A 14,113-nucleotide genomic window follows, 5' to 3' on the forward strand; every position below is an offset into this window, starting at 1 on the left:
TGAGAGGTCATGATAACTGTTGTTTAAATTGGTGCCTTAAGAAAAGGAAGAAGTTGTCCAAAGACTGAGAGCAGGTTTCCAGAAGATAAGTTATATAGTGAAGTATCATTGCTCTAAAGATAACTGCTACAGTCTCCAGAGAACATGGGTTCTTGGTATTCACTCTATACTTATACATGCCTGGTATGAAGCTAGGGGCTGGAGATATGATAATAATAATAATAATGAACACTCATATACTAATTGCTCTGTGAATAACACTGTCTAAATCCTTTACACATATATTAACTTGTTTATTCCTATAACTTTGTAAACACCCTTATGAGGTAAGAATTTATGGATGGAGAAACTGAGGTATGAAGATTATGTAACCTGGTCAAGCTAGTACAGTCTGTAAGTGATGAAAGTAGATTTCAAACTCAGATAGTCTAATCCTAAATTCTACACTTTTAAAACCACTGTACATAGTGCCTTAATCTATACTTACATTCTAGTAGCATTTTGACCAGTCCTCTATTCCAAATTTCTTCAGGTATTTGGTTTTTTAAAAGTAAAATCCTGATTCTCACTAGATTATAAACACTTTCAGGTTTTCCCCATAGTGTGGTGACTTGCCCATTTTGAATGTTCCCTAAATTTTTGTGGTACAATGTAATGTAAGGGGAAGGGTTTTGGAGCCAGAGGAATGGGGATTGGAATCCCAGTCCAGTCATTTCCTCAGTGCATGAATTCAGTTTCTTCACCTGCAAAATAGAACTAAAGGAGATACTGTGGAGATTAAATGAGATAATAGGTTTTTAGTAGAGTACCTGGTGCGTAACCAGCATGCAGTAAATGTTCACCATTATTATTTAAGTAAATTATTTGTTTTAAGCAGTCTTGAAGCAGTGCTTCCTCTTGAAATTAGAAATGAACTTAGAAATATGGAACCATAGAGACCTGAGAGGATCTGGGTTAAATCCTAGACCCAAGAAGTGAGGTCCATTCAAACAAGAACCCCCATCAATTGATGTCCGCTCAGGTTTCTTTATACAGAGAGATCCTCCCTCCTTTCCTTACTATTATAAACTCACCACTCACTAGTCACTCAGTATGCTTTTTTATTAAGCACCTGCATTTGTGCCATGCTCTGTAGTAAGGATGAAACCAGTGCCGGGTTTCCACTCCTGACTGGGTTTATGCTATAGCAGCAGTTGTTAGAGTGTGGACTCTGGACCAGAAGCGGCAGCATCTCTTGGCTGATTTCATGTCTTAACTTCACCAGGCTACCGGGTGCCTAGACGTTTGGCTAAACTTATTATGGATGTGTCTGTGAGGGTGTCGCTGGATGATATTAACATATGAATTAGTGGATTGAGTAAAGCAGATTTGCCCTCCCCAGTATGGGTGGGCCTCACAAATTCAATTTTCAATTTGACCTGAACAAAATGCTGACTACCTGACTACCTGAGTTGGGGTATGGGTCTTTTCCTGCATTTGGACTTAAAAATCAGCTCTTCTTGGGTCTCAAGTCTGCTGGCTCTCCTGGGTCTCCAGCTTCCTGACTGCAGATTTTGGGACTTAGGCTCCATGATCACATGAGCCAATTCCTTTAAATCTATCACCAATCATTCTTACTGGCTTCACCTTGAGAGTGGGGGCCTGCAATTTGTGTCTAGCCAAGCCCCCTGGGTGATTCTGATGTACGCTAAAGCTTAAGAACCCCTGTATTCAAGGCACATGTCCCCGATTGACCTAACCAGTCAGGAGAGCAGAATTTTGACACCAGCAGAGTTAAGCTCCTGAGTCATTGCTTATTTGCAGATATCACAAATGAATGTTGCTTCCCTGAACTAGCCCATTTTGACAGCATGCCTTCCCTTCAGTAACAACCAGGAGGCCTTTGTTGACTAATCTCATACTGAGCTTAGTGTATATAAATGTAAATGTAAGCATGTTGGGTATGTGTTCTTAGCGTTGTTCAATATAAATATATTCTGAAGACTGACCGAAACGGGTAAGAAAGTTCTCCTCAAGTCCTCCAGGGTGTCTAGCTGCTCTTACTTTTAGTGGGTGATAGACCTTATCTAACGCAAGAGAGCTGCAAGGATGATAAAACGCTTTCACACTACTCAGAGTTTAGCAGAGCCTGCTGGAGTTCCAGGGTGCTCCCTCCCCAGGCACCCTGGTCTCTATTATTCTTTCCCCATGATTAAACATGCAGCTCTGCTTTGGGGCTCTTCAGGGACAATCAAAGGTGCTACAGGAATTCACATCCTGCTGTGCTACTTCCAAAACACTCAGGGCTGTTCTGGGTTCCTGTGAACTATTGGTGATACCTGTTTGCCGTTTCAATTGAAAGTAAGAGTCAGTAAAGAAAGACACAGTCTTTTTTTTTTTTTTTTTTTTTTTTGCGTCAAGAAAGATCATCCAGAAAGAATTTCATTTCTTTCATAATAGAAGGGGCACTTGAACGGAAAACAGACCTTTTGTGTCAAATACACTGTACCAGTATGTGGTCCCTGTCTAATGTACCAACAGAAGTAGGGATAGACTTTCAGCCACATAGCATGCTCTCAGATTCTTTACAGACAGAGCAGTAGTCTATATTTTAGTAAATACACACAATAAATGTAACATGTTATGGGCTATTCATCAAATAGTCTAATCTTACATCATTCATCATCACCCACAAATATTCCTGAGATCTAATGTATATAGGACAGTCAGATGGCATGATGCAGACCCCCACACAAAAATCTTAAATCATCATCGTCACCACCAAATATATATTAGTGCATACTGTGTACAAGCCAGTGTCCTAGACAGTCATGCACATACACCTCAAAAATAAAAAGCTGTTTGTGGAGGGCCTTTATGTGTTGAATGCCTTTATTAAGATATTGTATATATATACATGTATATACACACACACATATACATAACTTATATCCTCTCAACATCAATATGAGGCAGGCATTGTTGTTACCATTTTATAAATGAGAAAATGGCATACAGAATTATTGAATAATTTGCTCAACATTGCTTATTTTGTGAAATGGGAAAAACCAGATCTTAAATCTACATCTTTCTGAATCCAAATGATGTAAGTTTTTTCTGTGCTTCCAAAAGTTTTAATCTAAGGGGTAAATCAGAACACATACATTAACAACAACAGCAACAAAACACCTTGGCAATAATGCAAATCTGCAAATACCAAGTGACAGACAGGGGGCAAGAAGAGTATCTATCAAAGAAACAGAAAAACATTACTAGTGTTCTACTAAGGTCCAGCCAGGAAATCAGAAACCATAGTAGGCATTTTAATGAAGAGGTTGACCAAATAAGTAATGGAGAACTGAAAATGCAAAAGGGAAGCCAACGACTGCCACTCCCAGACTGTAGAAACAAGATGAGAGTTGGAATTAACAGAACTTAAAAGATTAGACGAGGGGCCCTGTCCCTGTTTAGCCAGTCCTCTGAGGAGGGGGTACTGACTGGCTGGTGCTGGTAACTCTTTTTTTTTCTTTCTATTTTTTTTTTTGTCTTTTGTTGTTGTTGTTATTATTGTTGCTATTTCTTGGGCCGCTCCCGCGGCATATGGAGGTTCCCAGGCTAGGGGTCGAATCGGAGCTGTAGCCACCGGCCTACGCCAGAGCCACAGCAACGCGGGATCCGAGCCGCGTCTGCAACCTACACCACAGCTCACGGCAACGCCGGATCGTTAACCCACTGAGCAAGGCCAGGGGTCGAACCCGCAACCTCATGGTTCCTAGTCGGATTCGTTAACCACTGCGCCACGATGGGAACTCCCTGGTGCTGGTAATTCTGAGAGAGGGTGGTAAAGCTGGTCCTCAGAAGTTAAGTGAGGGAAATCTGAAAAATGCAACCAGTTGCTAGTGAAACTGCCTCAGATTTTTTTTTTTTCCCCCCTAATTGATGGGAAGATGCTCAAAGGAATAGAAAGCAGCCAAGGTGCCCAGAGGACGCAGAGAGAGAAACAAGTTCCTTTCTCCTTGCTCAGCGTTGCAGTCTGCCTCTCACACTTCTATGGGCAGATCCTGGCAGGGACCCAGCCAGCAGAGCAGAAATGTTTATTTCTGAAATCCACACTGCTCCTCACTAATGATGCCCCACTTCTGCACTAATTTGTTCATGAATTTGAGACAGATCCCATGTATGCAGATTTTAGTTTCTTTTATGCCCTGTGCCCCATTTGGTGTACCTCTACCCATAATCGTGGCTCAATTCACTCGTGTGGATTAAAGAAGAGAACATTTGCTGGGTTTTCCACCATGATTTGTAACTAGTAACTAAGTCTACTGACAGTGTCTTTTAATTTTACATGTTGGTCCTGATATGTTGCCTCCTCTAATAGAATATATTTTACTCCTACCTGGTATGACTTTCTATTTTTCTTCTCTTTTTACAAATAGAAGCTTGCTTGTGTTTATTTTTTTCTTTTTCCACATTAATACCTTCTTATCAGAACTAGTCACCATTTTCATCCCAAGTTGTAGGTGAAATTTCCGGGATCTGGGACTTTAGAGGGAGGGAAGGGTTGTTATGGCAAAAAGAATCCTCAAGTAAAGTAAATCAGTGGTTCCCCAGACTTCAAACCAGCACTGGTTCATGGTGAAGTTTTCTCTAATGAAAAATAAAGACATTGCGGAGTTCCCATCGTGGCGCAGTGGTTAACGAATCCGACTAGGAACCATGAGGTTGCGGGTTCGACCCCTGGCCTTGCTCAGTGGGTTAAGGATCCGGCGTTGCCGTGAGCTGTGGTGCAGGTTGCAGACGTGGCTCGGATCCCTTGCTGCTGTGGCCCTGGCATAGGCTGGCAGCTGCAGTTCCGATTAGACCCCTAGCCTGGGAAGCTCCAAATGCCATGGGAGCAGCCCTAGAAATGGTAAAAAGACAAAAATAAATAAATAAATAAATAAATAAATAAATAAAGACGTCAAGAACTATGAGAAGCAACAAGGCACAGTGGTTAAGGGTGAGGGCTATGGAGCCAGTTGACCTGGCTTGAATTCTGGCTCTGTGATCTTTGGGAAGTTACTTAACCTTTCTGCACCTCAGTTTTCTAATCTGTGCAATGGTTGTAATAAAAATAGCTCTTCCATGGGGAATTATGAAGATTCAATAAGTTATTACATGTAAGCACATAAAACAGTAAGTGCTCAATAAATGCTAATAATGTTATTATTGGACAGGTTAAGGATGTTGATGACTCTTCCTTGGGAAGGACTAAGGACTGCCTATATTCAGAGATGACATCATTTTTACTTTTTTCTATCTGAAAATGCTAATTCTTACATAAAATGGGCTTAACAGTAAAATGCAGTGAAATCTGAAAGTCTTAGAACACTGTAAAGAAACACTCCTAAGGAATATAAAGAAGTGAATAAACATCAAACAAGAATTTACTCAGGGCTTTTGAGTTTATAAACTACTAATTTAGTCTTTCAACATCAGTACACTGGGTGCCAGCCCTATACCTGCCAGCCCTTGAGATGGTGTTGGAAATATCCTGATGAGCAAGACAGACATGGCCCCTGTCCTCAGGGTGGTAATATTCTACAGGGCTTTTCACATAACTTATTTAATTTGATCCCCACAAACATCCTGGGAAAGGGTAATATTATTATTAGCCTTGTTTTCAAGGGAAAACTGAAGCATCATCCAGGGAAAAGTCATGCCTTGTATAGCATAACAGAAAAAATTTGTGTTCTTTTCACTATAACATAATGATATACTATATGTTGGCCTAGTCCTTCTCCCAGGAAATCTGTCTCTGCTCTCATAATGGAAGTCTGTGTGAAAATGTGCCTGATAAGCTTTATGTAGGTCAGTTTTTATGGGACAAATCTAGCTGTGAAATAAGACTGAGTATAGATTTGGAAGTTTTTTTCTCAAATAGATTATTGTTTGTTGACTGTGAAGGGTGTGAATTGCATCTTTAATGTCTTCTGACCTCTTTCCACCCTCTTTATGACCTTTTTGACTCTGTTATCTCCCAGGAGGAGACTACTATGCTAATATGCCTTGTGGATTTCCAAGTAGGGGAGTAAAGCATACACTGGTTCTCTTTTCTTTCTACTCTTTCATTTTTTTCTCCCATTATCTTTTAAGCAATGTCTGCTAAGGGATGATTTGGTAACAGTTTAAGATGATAAAAATGCCCAGTCTCAAAGGAATGGAATTCTGAAGTGACAGGCAAGGGGGTCAATGATTTTATGTATGCACTCTCCCCTCAAATCATAGTATACATTGGCTTTCTGCTCTTTGTTCCATTAATGGCTCATGAAGTGATAGTCGCTGGAATAGGATATTCATATTCTATCCATACCACAAACTGTTGAGGTAGTATGGCAGGTGCCTTTCATACATGAACTTATAAATCCTTCCAACAATCCCAACAGATAGGTGCCTGGTATACAAAAGAGGAAACAAAAATCGCCTTTATTTTTTAGTTAACTAATTAATTTTTAAATTTTTTGAAGTATAGTTGATTTACAATGTTATATCTCCACACTTTTTTCTTACTCTTTTCCAATATAGCATATTAAAAGATGTTGAATATATTTCCGTGAACCATACAGTAAGGCCTTACTGTTTATCTATTAGAAATTGCCTTTAAATCTCCTTCCTCTACTTCCTTTTAAAAAAAATAACATATAAACTTAATTAAAGAAAAGATTTACAGGAGTTCCCATTGTAGCTCAGTGGAAATGAATCTGACTAGTATCCATGAGGACGCACGCTTGATCCCTGGTCTTGCTCAGTGGGTTAAGGATCCGGCATTGCTGTGAGTGTGCTGTGAGTGTAGTGTAGGTCACCGACACGGCTCGGATCCAGTGTTGCTGTGGTTCTGGCATAGGCTGGCAGCTACAGCCCTGATTTTACTTCTAGCCTGGGAGCCACACTTTTATGGTGTGGCCATAAAAAGACAATAAAAGAAAAAAAAAGAAATATTTACAGATAGATTAAGTGAATAAGTCACCCAACTAGCAAACAATGGAGCTAAGATTTGAAGCCAGGGCTCTCCAGCAGTAAAGACTGTGCTTTCCTACTTATCCTAGCACTTCTCAAACTTTATACAGCCAGATATAAATTCTGCAAGCTATTAATAGTGTTATCTATGATCAAGTATATTTGGGAATGGTGAGTGTATTTGATTTCTTTGGAGATTCCTACTGTATATTTAGCAAATTAAGATCTTAAGAAATGGTGAATAGAAAAAAAAATGTTTATTTATTTAGCCCAACCTAAGACTTGAGTATCTGTTCCCTTCCTGGTTTAAACACATGAAACACTTGCTGTAGAATGGAGAAACTGGGCTCTGTGATGCAGTAGTCAAAACAATGAGCTAGACTTGGATAAAAGACTTCCCTAAGAAACTAGAGTCACTGTCTGGGTGAGGATGATCTGCTAAAATCTAAAAGGAAGTGCTAATTATGGTCTCAGGAACCGAAAGTGCCATATAAGGAATGGAAAACGGTCCTTTGAAAAGGAGAGAGGTCCAAGTGGAAAGGATCCCATTTAGCTGGAAGTATAGCTACAGTACACTAAGCAGGCAGGAAGAGACTGCAATTAAAAATAGAATCATCAGGTTATAATTTTATAAATAGCTGTAATCAGATCCTTTCTCATTTTTCAGATCCAGACCAACAAGAGAGGTTGATTCATTTCTCCAGGGTGACCAACCATCTCACATGCTACAGGTATGGCCCTAAAAAAAAGACAAAACAAACAAAAGCAAAAAACTGAAAGAGTCCTGGGTAAACCTGGACATTTTGTTACCCAACATTTATTGAAAAGTAGTTATTTGAAAAATATTCTTACTTATGCTCATCAGGTACCACATCCATGTGATCTGAACACATTTTAGAAGTTCATTCACTTCATCAAGGGAGTTCGTTACATGAATAATTTATGATATGGTTTTGATGTAGAGGGAAGCATTCTCACACATTAGATTTTAATTGTATAGTTTGGGATTTATCAGGGACCTATCAAATTTTTATTCTTAAAAAGTCAGATCATTGGGCAGTATAATTAATCTGATATCTTCCCCCTTAGTAATGGAGGCCTAGCCCAAGGAGACCTGTGCCAATTCCAGGGCTGACAGGCTTTACCAGGGAGGCAGAAAGCACCAAGTTTCAGGGTTGCTTCAGCTCTAGCAAGTGGTCAGCCTCAGAAGTCTATGATGCAAGTTCAGAGGGATTGACAGCCTGCAGTCAGTTGGCCTGTGTAAGAGTAGCAAGGACACGGGCCCTGAATTGGAATGCAAGGCAAAGCTTCAGTCTCTAGGTAGTAGAATAAACAAGGGCAAGGCAAGTGCAGGAGGCCCATGGGAATATCTCTGAGGAGTGAGAGGCAATGTGTGCACCTGCACTAGCATAATACAAGTCAGAGGACTCCCTTCAGGACATTTAATATCAAACTTTTCATGACTGCCAAGAGATCAAAGGCCCCAGGCTTTTAAAATACTTCCTGTCTGAGAAGGACAAGAGTGAACAGATAGATGGAAAGATCATTAGAACCAGCCAGGGGAAGACAAGGAAAGAGGAAATGGGGTCTACTAATAGCCAGGTGCAGCAACTGCTCATTCAATTCTAGAGGGCTTGGGAGTCCTGGGAATTAAACCAACTTCGAAGTTACATTAATCTTCAGCCCACTAAATTTTGTGAGAAATGCATGTGAAACATCCATAAATACTGCATTTTAATGTGTCATCCTCTTCAGCATTCCATGTAATCTCTTCTGGAGAACAGATGCTTGCTGTGGGCAGGATTCCTCATGAGACAAAGGCTTGGAGAATGTGGGACTTGGGCATTGAGCTCCAAGTCAGCTTACATAAGGACAACTGTTAAGCAGTTGTTTGATTTCTAAAGAGAGAAGAAATGGAGGGACTTGGCAAAGCTGTCATCTTTATTATATATCATGTGGGACCTCTTTTACATAGAAGATAGAAGTCTGTTTATTTTCCAGTTAAACAATGAAAGAGTTGCTTTCTGAAATTTCATTATTGGAGTTCATGGTCCTGCATATTTTCTGAACCTACATAAAAATGTCTGATTTGAAGTAGGCTGGTATTGAATTATGATGCTGAGAACTGTGCCACCACACTCTAAAACCTTGCAAAATGAAAGCCCTTGTTAAGTCCCCATTAAAATATTACTTTGTTTTAACTAGTGCATCTTACTGAATATTTCAAATGACTAGGATGGAAATAAAAAGATGAATCACTTCATAAGCACCAATTAATGTGGCTCTTTATGCTATTGGTGTCTTACTGGACAATCAATTTTTTTAAAAAAATAAAAGTTTCTAGGACTTACATTGCTGTGCTTCAGCTAATGACTGTTTATTATTTCCTGGCTCAACTACTTGCTGATTTATATCCTTAAAACAAAGTCCTAACAATTATTTCTTTTATTTGAAAGTCCAGTTGCAGATTTAATACTCTGTGGTAAGTTTCTCTGAAGGGGAAGATCTAGAAATAAAGAAGTGATATAATTTTTCCAAAAACTGACTCTATAGATTGAGTAATAAGTGGGATTTCTTTGGGTAGCAACTTTCCAAGGTCTCCTTCTTAAAACCCTAGGTTTACCCTGTTATTTAATTATCACTCTGTTAAACTCACTTTTTGCTATTCCTTATAATGAGGATAATCCTTTGGTTTTGGCATCTTTTTGCTCTCCTCATGTACTTTCTCTGGACCATCTCCTCAACAGCCATTGCTTCACCTGACATCTGTAAACTGATGACACTGTCTCTAAAGCTCTTGTTTGCCTTATTGACACCTTCCCCAGGAAATTTCCTAGTGATCTCAAACTTGACATCTCCAAAACTATGCTGGTCATCATCTGCTTCTCTTTTATTCTCTATTTCAATAAATAGCACCACAACTTATTGGTTGGACAGGCCAGAAATTTATGAATTATCTTAGACTTTACGCTCCCTGAAAAATGACCCTCTACAACAAATATTGCTCACAGTCCACTGTGAAGTTCCTGGCAAATCCCCTTTTGCCATGTCTGGCTCTTTATGGCTCCTGACCATCCATCTCACACTGGATGATATCATTATGTTCTTCTGCAGTGAAAAGCAGCATGGAGGTCTGGAGTGAGGCAAGAGGGGATGTCTCCTCAACCCTATGGGTCATGGTGTCTTAAAAGGCACATCAAACCTCCAACTACTCTCTCCCTTTCTCTCTTTTTCTTGTTATGATTCATGAAGCTCAGTAGAAGACAGCTACCAAACTGTACTCAAAATCATTCTTATATTCTAACTGTAGATGTGTTTCTGGAAACATGGAAGATCCTCAATAAATTAAAAATAGAGCTTCCATACAACCCAGAAATTCCACTACTGAGCATTTTTTCAAAGAATGAAAACACTAATATGAAAAGATATATGCATCCCTATGTTCACTGCAGCATTGTTTACTATAGCCAAGCTATGGAAGTAACCTAAGTGTTTATCAATGGATGAATGGATAAAGAGTATATTTTATATATATATATATATATATATATAAATATATATATATAAATGATATAGATACATAGATACAAAGAGTATGTTTTATATATATATAAATGATATAGATACATAGATATGTAGATACAGATATATAAATAATGCAATATTACTTAGTCATAAAAAGAATGAAATCTTGCCGTTTGCAATAACATGAATGGACTTAGAGGGTATTATGCTAAGTGAAATACATCAGAGAAAGACAAATACCATGTGATTTCACTTATGTGTGGAATCTAAGAAACAAAACAAGGAAAACAAAATAGAAACAAACTCAAATATACAGAAAACAAACTGGTGGTCACTAGAGGGAAGGGGTGTGGAGGTTGGGCAAAGTAGGTGAGAGGGATCAAGAGGTACAAACTTGTTTATAAAATAAACAAATCACAGGAATATGATGTATAGAACAGTGAATAGAGACTCAATGATATTGTAATAAGCTTGTATGGTGACATGTGGTAACCAGATTTACTGTTTTGATCAATTTTTGTAATATATATAAATGTCAAATCACTATGTTGTGCACCTGAAACTAATATATGTTGTATGTCATCTATACTTCAACTTTAAAATTTTTAATTAAAAAAAGATGATTATGAGTTCTCCAAAAGATGCTGTATTATATCATTCTGTACACATCCAGAGTGTCTGAACCAGTTTAGGCTTGGGCTGGGGTATCAATCATGCAGGTAGACAAATTACATGTGCAGTTTGAGACTGTGGACACCTCGTGAATGCCTTCCTTTACGAGTTTTGGGACTCTGATTTGAGGAGCTGCTTGAAAACTAGCATCCACTTGTCAAATAACAGCAGTTCAAGTGAGTGCTCTCATAGCATTTTGGAAATTATTTTGGCATTTACATAAATCAGAAAGAGGCTCCTGTCCCATGATCCCTGGAAAATAAGGCTCTTTGCTAAATAAACACGCTGTTCGAGATATGGTTCTTTTATGCCCTCTGGCCACTAGAAAAAAAGGGTTCTGGTCACCCAATTTGTATAATGTGGTCTTGAGGCAGCCATAACTTGTCCCTATGTCCCTGCTAAGTAAGGGCTGAGACACCCACTGAGTGGGGAAATGTGAGGATGTCAGTTGTTGTCTGATGACTTCACTTGGAGTCATTGCTGAGTTTCAACCAGTTTCCCAGGGATTTTTTTATGTTTAGTGACCATCCCAAGTGTTATAATACTCTTATGAAACAAAAGTTCTGAGAAATTTTTTTCTGGCAATTTTGTGTGGAAGGTAAATTAATCTTTGCAGAAACTTGTGTTTCATTTCTGAGAGTCTGCCCATACTAACTAGTATGTATGTCTTCAATGCCTCAGACATGGAAGACATTCAGAGAAATGTTGAACTTATGATATTATCTGATTAAATGAATTAAAAATCAAGAGTACGACCAACTGAAATTTGGCTTTCTTCTGATAATCTCACTTAAGACACAATACTTCCAACAGAGGTCATTCCTTTTTTATTCCCTGCTCCTTGGGAGAAATGTCAGCATTTTTTTTTTCTTATATTCTACTACTTCTTCTTTTTATCTTTTTCATCCTGAGAGTGATGTGATCAAGTTACTATTTTAGAAAGACCAACCCATTATCTGAGAGGAGGAAGGATAGGAGAAGAAACTGGAGAAGGGATTTAGACTGAGGACAGATGCCAAGTCCAGACAAGCTGAGAGAGGACTGGAGGGTCAGGTCAGTAGGACCAGGTGCAGGAGAAGCCGGGAAAGCTTTGCTCTGACAAAGATGTGTGTGGCTTATGCAGATGGATGGGGTGGGTGGGGAGGAGGGAGTTGCTAGGGTGGAGATGCCTTTGGGACATCCAGGGAAAGTGCTCAGACAGTTGTCTTGGAGGGCTTGGCATCTGTGAAGGGTCTGGGTTTTATTCCCTGAAGCAGATCTGACCTTCCTCTTAAGCCCCTAAGAACAACATAGCCAGAGGGGAGGGTGTAAGAAAAAGCCAAACAATATGTAAATATTACCATTTTAAATTATTCAGCCTCTTTGGGTCAGTGCTCTCTCTTTATTATATTTGGGTTTTTTTATTTTAAATTTATTTTTATCTTCTTATAAAGTCCATAGCTAGCATCTGATTGTATTATACCCCATCCCTATCTCTCTCTGCTGGTCACTTATTGTCTCCATGTTTTTGAGGAGCAAAGAGAAGGCCCATGTGCCCAGAGAATAGAGAGCAAGGGGGCAGGGGTCTAGGCCAGGTGAGTCGGGGACGTCACAGGGGCCAGATTATGAGGACCTAGTGAGCTGTGTTGAAAACCTCAGTTCTTATTCTAAGAGAAATAATTCTAAGAGAAATAGTGAAAAGAATGGAATTGAGTGAGGCAGGAACAGATGTATGGAAGCAGTTAGAGACCAAGGCAATATTTAGGGCAAGAGGATGACAGCAGCCTCGGCAGCTGTGGTAACAGTGAAGGTTGGAGAAGTGTTAGAAGAAAGAGTGGACAGAGCTTGGGGATTGTTTGGATAGGGGTTCATGAAAGAGAGAGAGGAATCTAGCATGAGTCTAAGGTTTCTGCAAGGCGCAACAGAAGGTGTGGTGGTGGTTGCCTGAAAGAGAAAGAGGATCAGGCACGGTGGAAGTGGTAGCTCCCTTAGATTCCTCACTCATGCCCCTCCCATACCTGCCTGGCCAGTTCTCACTGCCACCACCACTCCTGACAGTTAACTTGACCTCAGAGATAATTCAGCAACCAGCTCCACCACTCATGCATTGTTAGCCAACCTCACCCGGGCCTCCTAGCTCTTTGGAAATATTTGCATCAATTTCAAATTAATTTTTTTCTGTTCCTCATATTGTTTTAAAAACACTTTCACCCATTCCCTATTTCTGTCTTTCCTTCTCAGTTTTAGCAAACTACATTGCCTCCTAATTTACCTAAAAATGAAGAGGTCAAATGATGTGATTTTCCTCAAATTTTCTTACCTTCACTTCAGAATTTCTCTGAGACTTCGGTTGTTCTCTTCTCTTTCTTCCTTCAGGGGGAGAAATGTCCCTGTCCCCTTCCCACACTTTTTTCTCCACCTGTGTTCCCACACGACCCCATTCCACTTTTTCTGGAACATTGCCTCATAGACTATCTTCAATCTCGTATCTCATGTTGAAGGAAATAGTATTTTTTTCTGAGTCCAGTATTTATATACTCAATGTAGAAAATGTGGAGATACAGAAAGGAGAAAAGATGAACACAAAAACCACCTATGATTTCATACAACAAGGAAAATCACTTTTGATTTCTAATTAAAAAAAAAAAATTCTTGCTACTGGTTCCCTCCCCACAGGCTGAAAACAGGTTGAATTCTTTTCCCATTTCTCACCTTGGTTTTCCATTTCAGTTTAGTGGTATTATCTTTTTATCTTTTTAAAAAATTTTTATTGAAATATAGTTGATTTATAATGTGCTAGTTTCAGGTGTATAGGAAATAATGTACATATATATTCTTTTTTTTTAACATTCTCTTCCATTATAGGTTATTACAAGATATAGAATATAGTTCCTTGGGCTATACAGAATATCCCCTCGTTCATTATCTACTTTATATATAATTGTGTGTATATTTTAATCCC

At 39.1% G+C, this 14,113-nt stretch overlaps 1 protein-coding gene across 2 annotated transcripts in view; it reads left to right on the forward strand.

The window, feature by feature from the left end:
* The window catches only part of LMNTD1 (lamin tail domain containing 1), a 542,046-nt gene that overhangs the window by 245,282 nt on the left and 282,651 nt on the right, over window positions 1-14,113 (forward strand). For both annotated transcript variants that reach the window (XM_047787354.1, XM_047787355.1), the window contains exon 3: window positions 7,643-7,706. In XM_047787354.1, coding sequence (XP_047643310.1) covers window positions 7,643-7,706 — 64 coding nt within the window. The remainder of the gene's footprint in view (window positions 1-7,642; window positions 7,707-14,113) is intronic.

The sequence above is a fragment of the Phacochoerus africanus genome, chromosome 7 (genome assembly GCF_016906955.1).
Source record: "Phacochoerus africanus isolate WHEZ1 chromosome 7, ROS_Pafr_v1, whole genome shotgun sequence".
Taxonomy (NCBI): domain Eukaryota; kingdom Metazoa; phylum Chordata; class Mammalia; order Artiodactyla; family Suidae; genus Phacochoerus; species Phacochoerus africanus.